Here is a 19,193-nt window from a genome sequence, read left to right on the forward strand (position 1 = left end):
TCTCCCTGTAGGCGTGTCTATCTCCATATCCCAGTGTTCCCTTTTTTATAAGGACACCAGTCATATCAGATTAGGGCGCACCCTAATGACCTCATTTTAACTTGATCACCTGCCAAGACCCTATTTCCCAATAAGGTCACATTCACAGGTACTGGAGGTTAGGATTTCAACATTTTTTTGTGGGGGGGGATACAATTCAACCCACAACAAGTACATTTCCTCATTTTCCCATTTTACATGTAAGGAAACTGAAACAGAGAGGTTAGGTCACTTGCCCAGGACCACACAGCAAGTGAGAAACACAGCAAGGAGTCAATGCAGGGCTTCTGCCTCCTATTCTAGAGTTCTGTAAAGGTACAGTGTTAAAGTCCTTTTACATTTGTTTAATGCCACACTAATGTGATGTTTTGTTAAGATTTTAATACCTTACAATTCTATCAGTGATGATGTTTTGAATTTGAAACCCAAGCTTTTTGGAACTGAATAATAAGTAAAATTTGCCACCGATTATAAAACATTACAAAAACATACCTGCTTTTCTTTTCACGCTGTTCCCTCGCCCCTTCCTCCCCGCCCCAGGCTCCTTCCTGCGCTCATGGGTCTTCCTCTTCAGAGGCCCCCTCCACCTTCATCCTACAGCTCTGACCTGCACCCCGTGAAGCTGCCTCTGAATCTCAACCACAGGTCCCCAGTTTGTTAGCATTTGGCTCCTCCCCCCCGCCCCCCGCAGTGCAGGTTGGAAGGTATGAACCCCAGCACTGCCTGTCTGCGGAAACGTTAGAAATGGTGCTGTTTACGCCCCAAGACGGCATATAAACCCATGAGCTGGGATCTCACTGCCACTCCACCAGCCTTCCAGAACAAATAGGTTTCAATTGGATTTTCCTTCCCTTTTGTCAATGATGACGCCATAACTCTAAGTGGTGTTGGAATCCCTTCATTGTAGATGTTTCTAGAACTTTCTCTAGAATGTCTCTAAAGGGGAGGGAGTAAGTCTTCAGCCCTTAAGCATGGATCTAATTCTTTGAAATGGCAAAAGATACTGAGAACCACATCTGAGGAATGAAGCAGGTCAATCACATTGAGGGAGGCCAGGTTTGATCCAACACCGTTTCACAGACCACATGTTCTCCTGCGGCCTCCGACCCGGCTCAGAGGCCACTTCCACAGGGGGGCGTTCCCAGTGCGTTTTGAGCCATGACAGGATGGTTGGAATGAGGGGAGCTCTCTGCCATGGCACCTGCTCTGAAGGCCAACACTGGTGTAGAAGTGGGCTTTTCAGGGCCTTTGTTTGGGGACCAGTCTCGTAACCCCACAGCTGTGTCTCATCTGTCACACACAGACACTAATGCGCACCTTCTGAGAGCAGAGTGAGTTGACAGTATGTGACAGGCCACCAGCACCCAACTAGGACATCTGATCAAAATCGCGTGGGAAACTTACAAGTCAAACCACAAGCTCTAAAAAAGGTGAACCATCCCAGTCTAGGAGCAGTACCGCAGAACCAACTAGAAAAGACAACACACTGACTTTGCTTGGGAGAGTCCGCTGGTCTGGGAGATGGCACGATGGCAGTGCCCTCCCCCTGACGGGTCCCCTCTCTCCCTGCTTCAGAATGTGCTGGTGTCAGAGCAGTTTGTGAAAATATTGGATGGAGTGTGTGCTGTCCACCCCCAGCTGGACGTGATGTACAAAGCAGTGCAAGGCGACTCTAACAAGAAAAACCTCTTCACGTGGACGAACCCTGTGAAACTGATCCAGGTGAGCCCTGCTTTCCTCTAAGAGCCCCCAGGGACCCCTGGAAAGAGCTGACCTTTGGCTCAGCTTCCTAGAGTTTCTCCTCCCCCAGAGCGTCTGCACAGTCCTGGCTGACAAGGAACATCTCAGCTGTGGAATATTCCTCTTGGCTCCCAGAGGAAGGACTGAGAACTGGCTGAAGTGGGAGGGCCTTGCAATAGGATGGTTTCTACCAGCCAGGCTCCTCCATTGCAACCAAAGACAAGTGACTGACGTGCTCTGTACTTCAGTCTCTTCACCTGTAAAATGGGCCTGATTATAGCACCCACCCCAGCAGGGCTGCTGTGAAGATTGAATTCTATACTACACATGACCTAGAACAATGCTTGGCAGGCAATAAGCCCACAATTCACGCAGGCTCTTCCCAATAGCTGGTAAGGATGCCAAGACGTCCTGACCCTGTGGTCAGGATGGCTATTTGGTGGCTTCAGCTAACAAGGAACCCTCAAGTGTTTTATACCTAATGGTCACCTTGCCCCTGGCTCAAGTCTTAGATTGTGTCTCGCAGTCACAGGAGGCAGTGGAAATAAAAACTCAGAGAATGTTAAAGCTGGAAGGGATGTTATAGCTCCTCTGGTCGGACAGCCTCACAGAGCAGTGACTGCCCAGGCCTGGTGTTTCTACCACCAGCTCTCACCTGCTGCTGGGTGCAGGGCCATTACCACCTGAGGCGGCAGGAGCTGGGAAGGTGCCCTGTAAACACGGTTCTTCATGGTGTTTGCCACTGGGGCTGCTTCCTGCCCCTGGTTGGTCTGCTCTGTGCCTTAGTTTCCAGAACCAAAGAGGAGAGCTCTTGCATGAAAATTATCATTGTATGAAAAGTTCTAGAAGGCAAAGCGGTATCAAGTATCTTTATATCTTTTCAAGTAAGATGATGTCAGGTGGAACTGAGGGGAAACCTGTTTTGCAAGAAGAGGGGGAATAGAGTTATCCGACGCAAAGTGGGAGCTTGCTCCTTGTTTTAAAACAGTGTAGAAAAGGGATCCCAGAGGAGAGCCTCAATACATACAATGTAAACCACAGTCCTTCCCCTCGGGGCCCGACAGTCGGGTTGGGAAGATGGGACAGATACAGTCGTTTCTAATAGAAAGTGTCATATGATAAATAATAAACAAGTGACAAAGGTAGCAAATACAATCCAAACTAGAGGTCACTGCAAGCAAACAGAAAAGGATGCTTCCTGGCAGAGGTGGGACTGGGCAAGTGCCTTGATAAGCGGAAAAGATGCAGGTGAGCAACAGAGAGCGGGAGGGAAGAGGATGCCAACCAGCAAAGGAGCGGAGCGGGAGTCGCTCGCAGTGTGTCTGGGGCGTGGGAACCGGACCGCGTGGCTCTGGTCTCACAGGGAAGCCTGGGAGTCAAGGCTGCAAAGAGAGGCTAGAGCTGAATGCAGCAGTCCTCAGAGTTTAGGCTCAGAGGGAGGTTTGAGTCCACAGGGAGCAGGGAGCCAGTGCGAGTTGTTGAGCAGAGGCTGTGATGTAAATCCAGCAGGACTGAGGGGTAATTTTTCTGGCAACGGGGAGGGAAATGAACTGGGGGTAAATATGAGACTGGGAAAACCAATGAGGACACTAGTGTAGTATTCCAGATCTAGAACGGTAACTTGGCTGAAAATGACAGTGAGAGTGGAGGTACAGATGTAGGAGATATCTTTATGGAGCATCTCCAGGACTTGGTGAGTGGTTGTGTGTGTGTGTGTGTGTGTGTGTGTGTGTGTTAGGAGAAGGGAGGTGTGTGGGGAGAGGAGAGAGCCAAAGATAACCCCCAATTTTTAAGCCCAGTGGACTAAAAGAACAATGGTAACATTGCCAGCAATAGGGAAGTCCTGTGGGGAAAAGGGACCACCCCCTGGCCCCGCCTCCCGCCTCCCGCCTCCCGCTCTGGCCTCATCCCCCCCATCCCCCCATCCCCCCCATCCCCCCCATCCCCCCATCCCCCCTATCCCCCCATCCCCCCTATCCCCCCATCCCCCCTATCCCCCCATCCCCCCTATCCCCCCCTCTACATTTCAGCCCCACTGGATTTCTCCCCATTCCTTTTTTTTTTTAAATTTTATTTATTTATTTTTCGCTGCATTGGGTCTTCGTTGCTGCGCACGAGCTTCCTCTAGTTGCAGCAAGCGGGGGATACTCTCCCTTGCGGTGCACGGCCTTCTCATTGTGGTGGCTTCTCTTGTTGTGGAGCACGGGCTCTAGGCGCGCAGGCTTTAGTAGTTGTGACACGTGGGCTCAGTAGTTGTGGTTCGCGGGCTCTAGAGCGCAGGCTCAGTAGTTGTGGCGCACGGGCTTAGTTGCTCCGCGGCATGTGGGATCTTCCCAGAGCAGGGCTCGAACCCGTGTCTCCTGCATCGGCAGGCGGATTCTTAACCACTGCGCCACCGGGGAAGTCCCTCCCCATTCCTTTTTGCATCAGTTCTCTCTTAACGTTAACTCGGAGTCCCTCTGCCTAAACACCCTTCCTCTGCGTCTCACTCACTCCTCCTCACTCTCTAGGTCTGCACGGAGTGTCACGTCCTCGGGCAACCCTTCTCAGGTTTCCTGGTCAAGAGTATATGCCCTCTTGCGTCTCCCTCCCTCCCACCCTCCCTATCCCACCCCGTATATGTATAACTGATTCACTTTGTTATAAAGCAGAAACTAATACACCATTGTGAAGCAATTATACTCCAAAAAAGTTGTAAAAACAAAAACAAAAACATAGCAAGTCAGAAATAAATAGTTAAGACCAAGAAAAAAAAAAAGAGTACATGCCCTTGCCACATGCTCCTGCAGCCCTCTCCTTAGAGCAGGAGCTATGTTGGGTCTTATCAAAAGCACCTACCAAAGTAACAGGCCCTTATGCCCATCAAGGCTCTTAGTTGCTGACCACAGAATCCACTCCGCTAGGTTAAGCAAAGAGGGATCTATTACCAGCGATAGACCCCAGAGACATTAGGAGGGCTGAAGAAAGACTCTACATTTAGATTCCAGAAATGGCTCCCCAGACACCCCAACTGGCTAGTCAGGATGGCTGCTGCTTCTGCCTAGGTCAGGAAGCCGCCCAATCAGGAATCGCCCACTGAATTGGGAAGCCACCCCCATGGCTGCCGGCAGCCTGCTCTCTCCAGATCACATGGGTCACACATACGCATCACCCAAGGGCTTGGCGAAACCCATCCCATTCTGACCCGTAGCTTCAAGGGGGCTTGGGGAATGCTGGTTTTTAGTTTTCCAGCCTCTGTGTTATAGAGAGGCGGGCTGTGAAGGAAGCAGAGTGGGTGTTGAGAGCCCGCCCATGGTATCTGCCGCAGCGCTCAGTAACAGATTGCAGAATTCAGCTAACTGAGGTTTGCTTTAGACGTGTAGGATTGAGGTGTCGATGGGGTTCAGCATGGACTTGCGAGCAGCTGCTGGGGACGCAGAACTGGAAGCGTAGGTGGGATTCACCCCGGGGTGGGCTGGTGTAGGCAGCGCACACTAGAGAGGGAAGTGTGGGGAGAGGAGAGCAGGGACCAGGGACTGATCCCCAAGGAATTCCTCTGTGAGCAGGGTGTCTGCAGAAATATCTATCGAGAAAGCTGGGCCTTGCCTATGGCCTTTTGAGAGTCGGAGGGGAAGAGAAACAAAAAGATACTAAAAAAGGACCCAAAAGAATATTTTAATGGTATTGGAAAGTTCACAATATATTAATACAGTGCATTTTATAAAACAGTATGTTTAGTAGATAGGTAGATAGATGGATAGATAGATAGATAGATAGACAGGTAGATGAAAAAATATACATCAAGGTGTTACCTCTGGATGGTGGGACTGGATTTATGGGTTATTTTTAATTTCCTTCTTTCTATTAATCTATACTTTCCTTAAAATGTGAGTAGGTAATATCTTTGAATTGAAAACAGTGAAATATTATTTTTAAATACTCTAACACAGTACGTCTCCATATAAGTATTTGTATAAAACGATGAGAATTCTGTGAACACCAGGAGCCTGTCCCTCTACCTGGCTGCGGTTCAGTCTTTTGGTCTCTGAGTTAACAACAGCCCACCCACGTACATAGAGCACCATCTTTGCTAGTCTTAGCAGGACAACTTCAAAACTAAATAATACGTGTAAACATGATCACCGCCCCATTCCCTCCAAACTGTGGGAGCTCAGCAGTGTCGACTCCAGTGCTTCCACCTGTGGAACGTGGAATGGCAGGAGAGCCTGCTCAGTGTAGGTGGGGCAGACACAGAAGCATCGTGGCGTGTGGCTCTGCCTGACCTCAGACCTCGGTCTGGGCAGGCAGGGGTGGGAAGCAGCGGTGGGGGGTGGGGGCGGGGGAAGTTGGTATAGATATTACAAGGCTCCTGGTGTCTCCTGCTTCTCTCAGAGCTATGCAGACCAACACAAAATCTCGGTCCTGGACTTCTTCAGGAGCTTGAACCCCAGTGGAGAGACGACGATGCCTGTGGGCGAGTTCCGGAAAGCTATGATACAGGTGTGTGGATTCCTAGTGGACGCCGGCACTATGTGTGAACGTGCAGGGGTGTGTGTGTGAGAGAGAGAGAGACAGGACACAGCATGAGCACCTCAAAGAGCTCCTTGGGATTGGCTGTGAGAAGCCAACTTATCCACTGCTCTATCTAGACCCAGAGGGACACCTAAGGCCTCCTTCCACTGCCTGCTGAAGTCAGTCTCTGCACTACACGTCTGGGTGCCACTGGTGACCCAAGATGCTGCCTGAAGACACACATTCTTCATCTTCTAGGTCTTTCTCCCATTGCATGTGGCTACTGGGCGGATTTTAAAAGGAAGTGGGAGAAGAGACCACATCCCGAAACCGCAGTATTTCGCCTTTGGCCCTATCATCTTGCCTGAAATCCCACACCTTCACCTGTGGGGTATGATGGAGGTGCTGAGGGCCCCCTGAAATGCAAGCATGAAGAGGTCTGTCACCAGGGCAGCCCTAGGAAGGACAGGCCCTGCAAGAATAGGACTTCATGGGAGCCCAGGTTGGGGGATAAGACCCTCGGTGCCAGGCCCGTGGTGAAGAGGGCTGGCCAGACTCGGTAGCAGGGAGATAAGGATGAACTTCCCATGCTGCAAAGTCGCCGCCTACTCCAGCTGGATCCCCATCTCCTTCACCCCTATTGCTCCCCAGAGAAAAGAGAGGCTCTGGAGTCTGGGCAGTGACCCACGAACATGGGCGGGGACGCTTATTCCTGCCCTGCATGGTGTGGGTTCAGTTTCTTCTGAACTGAGGAAACTGTTGCCAGCCGTGGTCCCAAGGGCAGTGAGGCATTGTGGGGTGTGTGTGTGTGTGTGTGTGTGTGTGAGAGACGGGAGAGGTCTGGGGGCAGCAGAGAGCTCCACTGACTTGCATGTTCTATCTGCTTCCTCAGCAGAACAAGGTCCCCATAAACCGGTACCAAGTCAGGGAGCTGATAAAGAAGCTGGGTGAGAAGACAGATGTGGTGGACTTCAGGTCAGCCCAGCCCCGCCGTCTGGCCCTATCTGGGCTACCCTTCTGCCCTGGGCAGGCCCCCGTTTCCCTCTAAGGCATCCTGGCTCCTGGGGCCACCCTGGAGCAGATAGGAGGTGACACAAGCAGCAAATGGTTAGGCCCTGGTGTGATGAGAGGGGCAGTTGGGGGCATGTACAGGTATCACAGTGGCCCAAAGAGGAGGTATCACTGGGGGGAAGGGGGTGTCACACAGACAGACAAGAGGACAGAGGACAGCGAGTACCAAGCCCGAAGTGTGGGCCAGCATGGTGCACTGAGGAACTGCAGGTCTTTCAACGCTGCTGGAGTTTAGGCAACCAGGCAGGTTATGACTTAGGCTGAACTCCTTGAAGAGATCGGAAAGGACCATGATAATGGTCGTAACAGCAACCGACATCCATGAGCCCTTACCACGTGCCAAGTGCTCCACCGGTCGCCAGACGGGTGCCTGAATTCTCACCGCGCCCAACGGGCACTAGCATCATGCCCATGCTGTGAATAAGGATCGGAGCTTCAGAGGAGGAAAACAGAGCCAGTGCTTGTGGCCGGAAAGGGCAGCTGTGGCCTTAGCACCCCGGTCTGCGTGGTCCCCGGACCCCGCTGGTCTGCAGGTTGGTCCATAAGGCCCTGCGGCTTGCTGTCTCATGGAATCCCTAAGGGGTCTCTCAGAGGAGGCCCCCATCTGGTCCTGCCCCACAGCCTTCTCCCACTACCTCCGTCCTTGCCCCCATCAGCATCTCTCATGTGTGGAGAAGCCACCGCACAGACTGACCCAGCGGCAACCCTGCTCTAGCTAGTAAGGGTGCGGCCATGCGCAGAGCTTTCAGTCTCCACGTCTTTAGAATGGGGTGATAACCACAGCACCCGAGAGAGTTTCATAAGAATCAAGTGGAGACACCGCACATAAGGGGCTGGCACATGGTGCTGTCATCCAGGAACGACACCATCATCCGGCAAGCACCCCCGACACCCGCAGGGTGGCTCAGGCTTGTACTCCACCCGGGCCCCCCTACTCTGTGCCTGTGTCCTGGACCTCCCCGCCTGCCCTCCCTGAAGTACGGCCTCCTGTTCCTTGGGACGCTGGTGGGGAAGAGCACAAGGCAGAGGTCAGGAGACTGGGTCCAGGTCCAGCAACCCTCCAGCTTTGCAGATGAGGGCACGTGGCCCTGGAGAGGCAGAACTGGGGTCTCAGGACCCAGGTGGGGAGCTCTTGTGGGCACCTCAGGTTCCCCTCAGGTCACACACTGCAGCTCTGTTGGCTCCAGTTGAAGAGCAGGGTGGTCATTTTTACTGTTGCATGATTTTTTCATTGTCATTTTTTGGTACAAATAATGTCTACTTGTAAAAATTCTACATCCACAGAAGTATACTAGGGAGAAAGTGAAGGGCCTCTGTTACCTGCCCCCACAGCCCCTGCCGCCTCCCAGAGGGCGCTCGTGAACAATCCCAGGTCCGCGTTTCCATAGCTTTTCCCACGTACTTGCAATCAAGTGTGTGTGTGTGTGTGTGTGTGTGTGAGTGTGTGAGTGAGTGTTCTCTGAGTGTTAAAAACAGGGACTCTAGGACCAGGCCACCTGAGTTCCAATCCCAACTCCACTCCTGTGGAACCTTGGGCAATTTACCCAACCTCCCTGTGCCTCAGTTTACCCATCTGTATATGGGGCTAATAATAGTACCTATGGTGCTGGGAGCTTTTAAGGATTAAATGAGTTAATGCCTATGAAGCACTTAGAACATTACCTGGCAGGTGGTAGGCTCAGAGTACACATGTGTTTTACTATTATATCGTTTTACCCTCACACACACACACGTGCGCACACACACACAGCTTCTTATTTATCAGAAATAGAATCATACTGTCACATTCCTCTGAATTTGCTTTGCCTTACAATGTGCCTTGGTGAACTGTCCATGTTGGCATGTTTAGATCTATCTCAGCCTTTTTAACTGCTACATGGTATTTCATAGTGCAGAAAGAGACTTTCCTTTTATGGACATTTAAGTGATTGCCAGTGTTTTGCTACTACACGTAATCATCAGTCGCCAACATTCTTTTGCATGTTGTGTTTGCACACGTGTGTTTCTCTAACATGGGCTGGGTGGCTCAGACCCAGGATGAGCGTGTGCACATTCTAAACTTAAATCTGCTACCGAAGCCCTGCCGACAGCGTAAACCCATCCCCATCCCTGTGCCCACGCCGAACCTCTCCACGTTCAACACTCTGCCGAGATGAGAGATGGGTTTACACATGGTCTCGCTTGGGCTCGAGCCTGTCCAAACGCTCTTGTCGATCAGCCACGAGGCTACGTTGGTGCTCAGCATTATCCCCTTACCTTTCAAACCAGTTTCTTGAAAATGACGAAGCCATAGCAACGCGTCTGGTCTGGAAAGAAGTCTCAGTGACAGAGAACTCCTGGCACGTTGGCTGGTGGCTGGGACGAGGCGGAGAGCTGGCTGAAACCTCGGCGGAAAGACACCAAGGCTGTGAGCGAGGCAATAAAGTCTAGCTTGGGTCTCCGGGCTGCTTGTGGCATGCCCTTCCCCCCAGGGAGCACCCTCCTGTTTTAGGGGGCACGTCCTTGGTGGCCTCATTAAGCGCCAAAAGAACAAATTGGGAGAGCGTGGGGTTGCTAGGTGGTGGAAGAGAGCAGTGGGGAGAAGGTCAGTGCACAAAAGCAGTCATCACAGTGCTCGTAAACGGTGTCAAGTGGAGATTGCTGAGATTCAGGAGGCAGTGGCAGAGGGAACAGATGCTCAGGAAATGAGGACAGGGGCCTTTAGAAGCAAATGCCAGGGGGTCACGTGGAGAGAGCCCAGGGCAAGAGACAGAGAACTGGCATCTAGCCGTGACCCGGCATGAGCTGGCCACCTGAACTTGGAGCCTCATGGTTCCACCCGAAAAGTGGGACAGCTGAAAAAAGGGATCCCCATCTGTTCTAGGGATCTGCCATTCTGCATTTCTTTGTAAAATTCCTTGGAAAACTGCGGAGGCATGAGGAGCTTAGCAAAAGATGAGAAGGTTTAGCCAAGAACAGCATATGATGAGCAGGTGTGGGGAATAGGTACCATCAGGATTTTGATTAACCTCGCCAGTCATCCTTAGGATGGACAAGGGCAGGAACTGCCTAGTGCGCCTCCTTTGCACCTGCAGAGTGCCTGCTCATAGTAAGTGCTCAATAAAAAATACCTGTGAAATGAAAAACCTCATTCACTTGGCAATTGTCTTGGGCAAGTGGTGGAAAGCTGGGAGAGTTTGGGGGTGCCCAGGAGCCCACACTTTGGAACACCAGTGAAGTGCTGGAATGGCATCTGGGAATCAAGGCACCAGCCCTCAGGTTTCACTTCGTTTCTTCATCGAGGGTGGAGGTGATGCTAAGACTTCTCACTCCTGGCAGAATCATTATTTGAAATAATCTGTGCCCCCCTCCCCACAGCATATTTCCCCTCCCTTCCCTTATTCAAAGTCTTAACTTGAAGTTGAATTTTCATTGGACGGTTGTATGGACTCTGTCAAAATTAAGATGATGAAAAGAAAATAAAGAAATGCAATAAAGAGTTTGTGAGCTGAAACTCACGTCCACCCTACTCATCAGCATATGTAGATGTCTTTGCTCTGACTCCCCAAATAAATCAAATCCCCTTGAAGTCAGGGAGCCTGTCTTTTAAGTTTATTATAATCTATAAAATTCTCCATCAAGTCCATGCTCATAACTGAGCATTCAGTAATTACTGATGTCTGGGTGGAACCCTAAAGAATATTATGCTATGAAGTATCAAAATTTGTTATGGACTGTAGATTAGGGATCAATAAAAACAGCAAGTTTTCTCAAGATGCTTTTATTCATCTTTAATAGAAAATAGAAAAAGCAGCACATTTTCTCATCAAATGTTATTTTTTGTTTGGGTAGCTTTGAGGGAATGATGGAGCTATGGGGAAGCCACCATCCCCGACCCTCCAGGCCACCCCTTGACACTTGCCACCCCCCATCACGTAGGCCCAGCCAAAACCCTGCCTGTCTGCGGTTGCCCTGGAACCTGCCCAACTGTGGAGTAGTTTCTACTTGTGGCCACTAGGTGTCACGTCAGCTCCAAAATCCACCTGAAGGTTATGCTCCCATCAGACGGCTTTGCAGTCCTTCCTATGCACTTTCCCTGATCTCCCAAACTTCTGCCCCCACGGGACCTGACATGAAATCAGAGCCCCAAAGGGTCTAGCAGCCTGACACCTGGGCAGACCTGTCCAAGGCTTGGTGTCCTCATTATGAATCAAAGTCACTCACAGCTACACCGCACTCCGGTACTTAGCACAATCTCCATAAACATTCAGTCCCCTCCCTCAGCCAGCCCACCCTGGGGCTGGGCCAGACTACAGAGGAGGCCTGCTCCATCGGGTGAGGGGACTGCACAAGGAACACACCCCCTGACAATGGGCTGAGTCGTGCTTTATCAGCTTGCCATGTCAGGAGGCTGCAGGCAGGAGGACCCCAGCAGGAGCTGAAGACCAAGGCGGAGGGAGAGGGGCCTTGAAGGAGGAGGAGGGGCTGTCAGGTCAAAGATGGCCCAGAGGTGCTGGCCCATGAGCCCAGCACCAAAGGGGGTCAGCTGCAGTGCAGGGGAATGGTACCCTGGGCATGCCCTCCTTCCATGCCCAGCTCAGTTTGGCTTTGTGCACTAACTCTTTGTTTTGTTTTAATTTTTATTGGAGTTTAGTTGATTTACAGTGTTGTGTTAGTTTCAGGTGTACAGCAAAGTGAATCTGTTACATATATACATATACATATCTACATATACATATATCCACTCTTTTTTAGATTCTTTTCCCATACAGGTCATTACAGAGTACTGAGTAGAGTTCCCTGTGCTATACAGTAGGTCCTTATGAGTTACCTATTTTATATATAGTAGTGTGTATATGTCAATCCCAATCTCCCAATTTATCCCTCTCCCCTCCCTTTCACGCCTGGTTTTCTACATCTGTGAGTCTATTTCTGTTTTGTAAATAAGTTCATTTGTACCATTTTTTTAAGATTCCACACACAAGTGATATCATATGTTATTTGTTTTTCTTTGTCTGACTTACTTCACTTAGTATGACAATCTCTAGATCCATCCAAGTTGCTGCAAATGGCAATATTTTATTCTTTTTTATGGCTGAGTAATATTCCATTGTGTATATATATACCACATCTTCTTTATCCACTCCTCTGTCGATGGATATTTAGGTTGCTTCCATGTCTTGGCTATTGTAAATAGTGTTGCAATGAACATTGGGGTGCATATATCTTTTCGAATTATGGTTTTCTCCTGATATATGTGCACTAACTCTATGCATCCTCACAGGGACCCTATGCAGTGAGGTATGTAATCATCCCCATTTTACAGCTGGGGAAACGCAGGCATGGAGAAGTTAAGCATCTCGCCCAAAGTCTTCTGCTAGTAAGCAGCAAGGCTGAGATGCAGACCCAGGCAATATGACCCTGGTTCCCTGAGGTCTTAACCACTGTGCTCCCCTGCCCCTCTGTGGCTTCTGTGCAGCTTTGTATCTACAGGGAGAAGTTTAAATGCACTTTCTCTGTTTACATCGTTTCTGTAAGAAACAGAAAAATGACTCAATTGATAAGCAAGCATGAGCTCCAGGCCAGGCTGGACTGGCCAGTGGGGAGGGAAGCGAAGGCAGAGTTGATGATGCTCTGTGACTGAATTCTCAAGGTCAGGTTGGTGTGCCCTCCCTGCCCCCTATGTTGCTCAGAAATTGAGCCAGGGGAGGTAAGATGGGAGATGAGAAGGAAGAGTGTGGAATATCTCTGTGTGCCAGAACCATAAAGTGGTTAAGCATGCAAATTCTGTCATTCGACAGTTCTCGGTTTGAATTCTGTCTGGCTCCACCAATGATCAGCTCTGTGACCTTGAGCTAGTCACTCAACCTCCCTGAATCTCAATTTTCTTATCTGTATATATTGATGATAATGGTACCCCTGCCCCCTTAGAGTTGCATGTGAAACACTGAGCCCCAGGCCTGGCACACAGTAAGTGCTTAATGTAAGCATGACCTCACGCCAGTGGAGTTCCTCTCCTATGAGGGAGAAGTGCAGGGAGATTGAGGTCCAGGAGGGTGTTAGGGGCCAAACTGAGCAGCCATCTTTTTTTTTTTTTTTTTTTAAGTGGTACGCGGGCCTCTCACTGTTGTGGCCTCTCCCGTTGCGGAGCACAGGCTCCGGACGCACAGGCTCAGCGGCCATGGCTCACGGGCCCAGCCGTTCCGCAGCATGTGGGATCCTCCCAGACCAGGGCACGAACCCGTGTCCCCTGCATCGGCAGGCGGACTCTCAACCACTGCACCACCAGGGAAGCCCTTAGCAGCCATCTTTGGAACACCCAACTACTGGGTCTTTGAAACACCGTGGGAGGCATTCCAACCTTGGGCTTTGGCTTAAAACTTGCATGAAATCGAAAGAATTTGCCCAGAATCTTAAAAATCGGAGGGAGGTGGGAGGGCCAGGGTCCAGCAGCACTGTGTGGGCAATGCCGGGGGTGCAGTGGACATCTGGCCTTTTTCTTGGCTCCTGAGGTCTGAATCCCCTTCCTGGGCTGGGAGTGCCCCAGCTTACAGGTCCTGAGAGGGGCAGCTGGGACTTGCAGCTGGGACGTAAGCTCATGCCTACACCAGACACACAGTCTCTGGGCTCAGTTCAGGAGCCAGCCTCCAAAGAAGCAAGGACCACGGAGAACTTCCTCCAGCAGCTGTGGCTTTGCAGCTGGATGGAGTCCCTGAGCAGTGGCAGCGGTGACGCTGGTGGGCGTGGTTCTGGTTGCCAGACCTGCAGGTCATCATTACACGCTGCAGCCTCTGGTATGTGGCTGCAGTGGCAGCTGCAGTGTCCTCAGGGGACCAGGCTGCCTTGCCAAGCAGGGGCTTGGGATTGGTTTTGCTTGGTTTGGTTCTAAACAAAAGAAAACAATGATTGGCAAGGCAAGCCTGTGTCCTAAACACTGGCTGCCAACCAGTGGCCTTGAACTAGAGGAAAGAAACAGCTCTCCTCCAGGAAGCAGACATCCTGGAGGGGAAGGGAAACCGAGGGTGGTGTGGGATGGAGGGGGCTTCTCTGGGGCTCAGCAGGGCCTTTTAAGAAGGAACAGTGGTGTGACCCCTGGGGGGGCTGCTGTGTTGTTTTGCCACCTCTTAGGGGGTCTATGGATGAGCTGGGGTGGAGCTGACTTGTTTCTGCGTGCCCAGGATGAATGAGACTAGCCCTTGTGCCTGCGTCCACGTGCTACCGTATAATCAAGAGCATAACAGGTCTTTTTCCCAGTTCCTGGCATGTGCCTCAAAACCCTCGGGATTTCCTGAGTGACAGGAGTGTCTTCGTGATGCTAACGAGGTGACCCAGGGTAGACCCCTACCTAGACAGCTTCCTGGAAACACCAACCATGTAAGCAGATGTTGGGACTTTCAGCCAACAGAAGGACAGGGAACTGGAGACTGAGCTCACTCCCTAGCCAGTGTGCAATCAGTCATGCCTGCGTAATGAAAAGTAATGAAACCCCAATGAAAACGCTGGGCACCAGGGCCCAGGCGAGCTTCCTGGGAGGCGACTTGCCTCCACTCCACAGGCAGAGGGCACAGAAGTTCTGCCTCCCTCCCAGATCTCGCCCTGCATGTCTTCATGTGGCTGCTCCTGAGTCATAACCTTTATAATAAAACTGCCGGCATCCATATAGCACTTCCAGTGAGTTCTGTGAGTCATTGCAGTGAATTACCAAACCTGAGGAGTGTGATGGGAACCCCCTACTTTGTAGCTGGCTAGTCAGGAGTGCAGGTGTCCTGGGGGAACCCCACTTGTAGCTGGCAGAAAAGTGGGAGCAGTCTGTGGGGGACCGAGCCCTTAACCTGTGGAGTCAGATGCTGCCTCCGGGACGTTAGGGTCAGGATGGCACTGCAGCCGACCCCAGGTGGTGTTACCCCAGGTGCAGTGGAAATGGAACACGTGTACACAAAAGCATGCTCACATTTGAATTATAGGACGTGGTGTGTGTACGTGAACGTGTCCATGCCCAACAGGAGGGGCTTGCCTGCGTACAGACTCGCCTGCTTTCTTTTTTTTTTTTTTTTTTTGTTGTTGTTGTACGCGGGCTTCTCACTGTTGTGGCCTCTCCCGTTGCGGAGCACAGGCTCCGGACGCGCAGGCTCAGCAGTCATGGCTCACGGGCCCAGGCGCTCCGCGGCATGTGGGATCTTCCTGGACCGGGGCACGAACCCATGTCCCCTGCATTGGCAGGCGGACTCTCAACCACTGCGCCACCAGGGAAGCCCGTCGCTTGCTTTCTTGCCAGAATCCTAACAGTGGGGTTTCAATACAGCCACTCCTGGCGTGTACCGCTCTCCCGGCTGTACCTCGATTTTTACAGCAGAGGGCGCTCCAATCCCACAAGTCCTCTGACTCCACACAGCGGCTTCAGCTCTAAGAAAACAGGACTCCAAACTGGCTCAGGGAAATCGAATTATTAGGTACCTGAAAAAGGCAGCAATGCAGCTGGCTTCAGCGACACCAGGGGAGCCCGGGCCAGAACCCTCAATCTGCCCCCTTAGGGGAAGATGCAGGTTCTTGGAGCCTGAGCTTATACAATCTGGGGACCCTCTTTAAAAAAAAAAAAAAAAAAATATATATATATATATATATATATATATATATATACAAATTTACAAATATAATGTTAGGTATAGAAAGTGGATGTATATTTAGAATGAAGAAAAAAATCACAATAAATGATACATTTTAAAAAGCTGACAATGGCATAAACATCAAATCCACCCCGTGGCCTTGCAAGGGGGCCCCTCTGAGTAGCTTCTGCAGGTCGTCCTGCAGAGAACAGACTCCTTGCTGATGCAGAGTCCGGTTTGCTTCCTGGGCCCATCTGGCCATGAAAACGGGCTGGAGGACTCAATCCCGAGGACCCGCCCTTGTCTGGTTCTCTGCACCTCCCTCCTCACCGCTGTCCTTGGAGCGACCACTTGTAGTCACACCGTGAACACGCGTGAGGCGCTGTCGCTTCTCTCTGTCACACCCAAGAGGCTGCCACCTCCACACCCTGCCTTTTGGGAGGCGGCAGGCAGCTCTCCCGGCTTCTCCTTCCATGAGTCCTGGCTCCACCGTGGGTCCTCCATCCACTCAGGGTTATTTCAAGACCATAAAACTCACAGCCCCCCCGCCCCCGACAAATACTTTTCCCAAGAGTGCTGTGATGCAGGGGAAAAACCCTTCTTGGATCAGTGGGGAAAAACTTACAGTGTAAGGGGGAGGGAAAACATGTACATTTATTTACACTAAAGTGTAAGTGACTTCAATTAAATTCAATAAACATTTATTAAGGGCTTACTATGTGTCTGGTGCTGTTGTGGGTATGTTTGGGATACATTAATGAATAAAAACGATAAAACCCATCCTTTACACAGCGTTTACATTCTAGCAGGAAGAGACTGCCCACAAGTAATAAATATAATAAATAAGTGAATCATATACAGTGTTAGAAGATAATAGTACTATGGGCGAAAAAATAGAGCGGCGTATGGTGGTTCAGGAGGGTCATTGCTAGGGGTGGGGGAAGTTATGATTTTAAACGGGTGAGGGGTGGTATCTGAGCAACAGCTTGAAGGCAGTGAGGGAGAGCCATGTGGATCTGGGGGAAGAGCTCTTCAGGCTGAGCACAGGTCCCAGGACAGGAGCCAGCCTGGGGCCTCTGAGGGTCGGTAAGGCAGCCCAAGGCTGGAGCAGAGAGGGAAGGAGAGCATGGCGGGAGGTGAGGTTGGAGCAGGGCCCGATCAAGTGGGGCCTTGAGGCCTGTGGGCAACGTGGGTGTGAGTGAGATGGGCCCTTGCAGGGTTTGGGGCAGAGGAGGGCCAGACTCTGACATCTTTGAAAAGGGTGTTCTGGCTGCTGTGTTAAGAATAGGCTTTAGGGCTTCCCTGGTGGCGCAGTGGTTGAGAGTCCGCCTGCCGATGTGGGGGACATGGGTTCATGCCTTGGTCCGGGAGGATCCCACATGCCACGGAGCAGCTGGGCCCGTGAGCCATGGCTGCTGGGCCTGCCCGTCTGGAGCCTGTGCTCCGCAGCGGTAGAGGCCACAGCAGTGAGAGGCCCGGGTACTGCAAAAAAAAATTGAAAAAAAAAAAAAGAATAGACTTTAGGTGGGACTTCCCTGGTGGCGCAGTGGTTGGTAATCCGCCTGCCAATGCAGGGGACACAGGTTCGATCCCTGGTCTGGGAAGATCCCACATGCCGCGGAGCGGCTAAGCCTGTGTGCCGCAACTACTGAGCGTGCATGCCATGACTACTGAAGCCTGTGCTCCTAGAGCCTGTGTTCTGCAACAAGAGAAGCCACCACAACGAGAAGCCAGAGCCCCACAATGAAGAGTAGCCCCCCCGCGCGCAGCAGCGAAGACCCAATGCAGCCAAAAATAAATAAGTAATTAAAACAAACAAACAAACAAAACCCCACAAATTGAAAAAAAAAAATTTTAGGGATTGAAAGGCGGGATCAGGAAAATCCACTGAGAGACTGTTGCAATGATGGGAGGCAAGAGCTGAAGGAGGAATTGGTGGGGTGATGGGTGTGGGCGGACCTGGACGTGTCTAAAGGTGGCACCAACCATGCTCCCCATCAGGTGGGGCACTGGCTGTGCAAGAAAGAGAGGCATCACGTGGTCCCCAGGCTCAGACCCCCAGCAGCTGGAGGAATGAAGTCTCATCACTGAGCTGGCTGAGGGGAACTCTGCTGGAGCAGATTTGGGTGTCGGGGGTGGAGAGAGAGAAAACTGGGAATTAGTTTAGGCATGTCTATTAGACATTGCAGAGGGGAATGGAGCCGGTGTTGGAGTCCAAGCCTGGGCTTGGAGGAGGGGTCTGGACGGGGGTGTGTTTGCAAGTCCTGGACGTTATATAGATAATATTGAATGTCACAAGACCAGGTGAGGTCCCTGAGGGTCTGAGTGCAGGGGGAAGTGAAGGGACAAAGGCCTGAGTCCTGGGGGGCTCCAGAATCCTTAGTGAGGTCTGTGAGAAGAAGAACCAGCAGAGGGGACCAAGGGGGAGAGACTAGTGAGGAAGAGGGGGCCCCAGAATGGGGGTTTCTGGAAGGTAGTTGAGGAAAGTGGCCAAGCCAAAAAGACTCACCCCCAAGCCTTTCCCAAGAACAGTGTGTGGAAGTGGGCGGGACGAGTGGAGCACAGGTGGGCTGAGGGCAAAGGTGACAGAAGAAAGGGATAGGGGCGTGGCCACTAAATATCCAACCTCTCAGCAGGGCTCCACCCTCTGAGGTACGTGCAACCCAAAGCCTCCTGGGAGGTACCGGCCACCCTCCCCAGATTCCCTGCGCTTGCCATCACTCTGCAGGTCCACTGGTGACACATGGCCCTCCCCAACTGGACTGTCAGCCCCTGGAGTCTGGGCTGAGCTGTCCACGCATGGCTCTCCATGCTTAGCACCGTGCCTGGGGCAGAGTTGGGGGGGGACCTCAGAGATATTGAGTGGATCCAGTCAAAGGATGGGAGAAAGAGTGAACAGATCCTTGCTCTCAGCGGCCCAGCCGTGGGGTTTCCCGAGAACGGTTCCAGCAGACACACCGCCCGGCAGCCTGGCAGTGCCCACTGCAAACACGTCTACGGTGAATACCCATAGATGCTCCAGACGGCAGGAGTACTGGCCCCGAGGCTGCGGCTCCAGCCAAACTCTGGAATCAGAAAGAACCCTATGGTGTTCCAAGGGCACCGGGAAGGCTGAGGACTGGATTGCTCACCGGGAGATCAACACAGGTGTTTCTTCCAGAAGAGACCTCCCTGGTGACACACTCCCTGCCTCCCCAGCCCTCACAGTAAATCTGTCAGGAACCAGCCAGCCCAGTGGGGTCTCCCATGAAGGAGAGCCTCCCCAGAGCC

The 19,193-nt window shown here is 51.6% G+C and overlaps 1 protein-coding gene across 1 annotated transcript in view; it reads left to right on the top strand.

The window, feature by feature from the left end:
- Positions 1–18,936, top strand: part of LRRC74A (leucine rich repeat containing 74A) — a gene marked incomplete at both ends in the record, with an annotated part of 58,204 nt that extends 39,268 nt beyond the window's left edge. Inside the window, 4 exon segments of the mRNA XM_082618791.1 lie at positions 1,615–1,761; positions 6,151–6,258; positions 7,163–7,245; positions 18,741–18,936. Coding sequence (XP_082474917.1) covers positions 1,615–1,761; positions 6,151–6,258; positions 7,163–7,245; positions 18,741–18,936 — 534 coding nt within the window.
- Between the last annotated feature and the right edge of the window lie 257 nt (positions 18,937–19,193).

This window comes from Mesoplodon mirus (genome assembly GCF_964341445.2).
Source record: "Mesoplodon mirus genome assembly, chromosome: 4".
NCBI classification, from domain to species: domain Eukaryota; kingdom Metazoa; phylum Chordata; class Mammalia; order Artiodactyla; family Ziphiidae; genus Mesoplodon; species Mesoplodon mirus.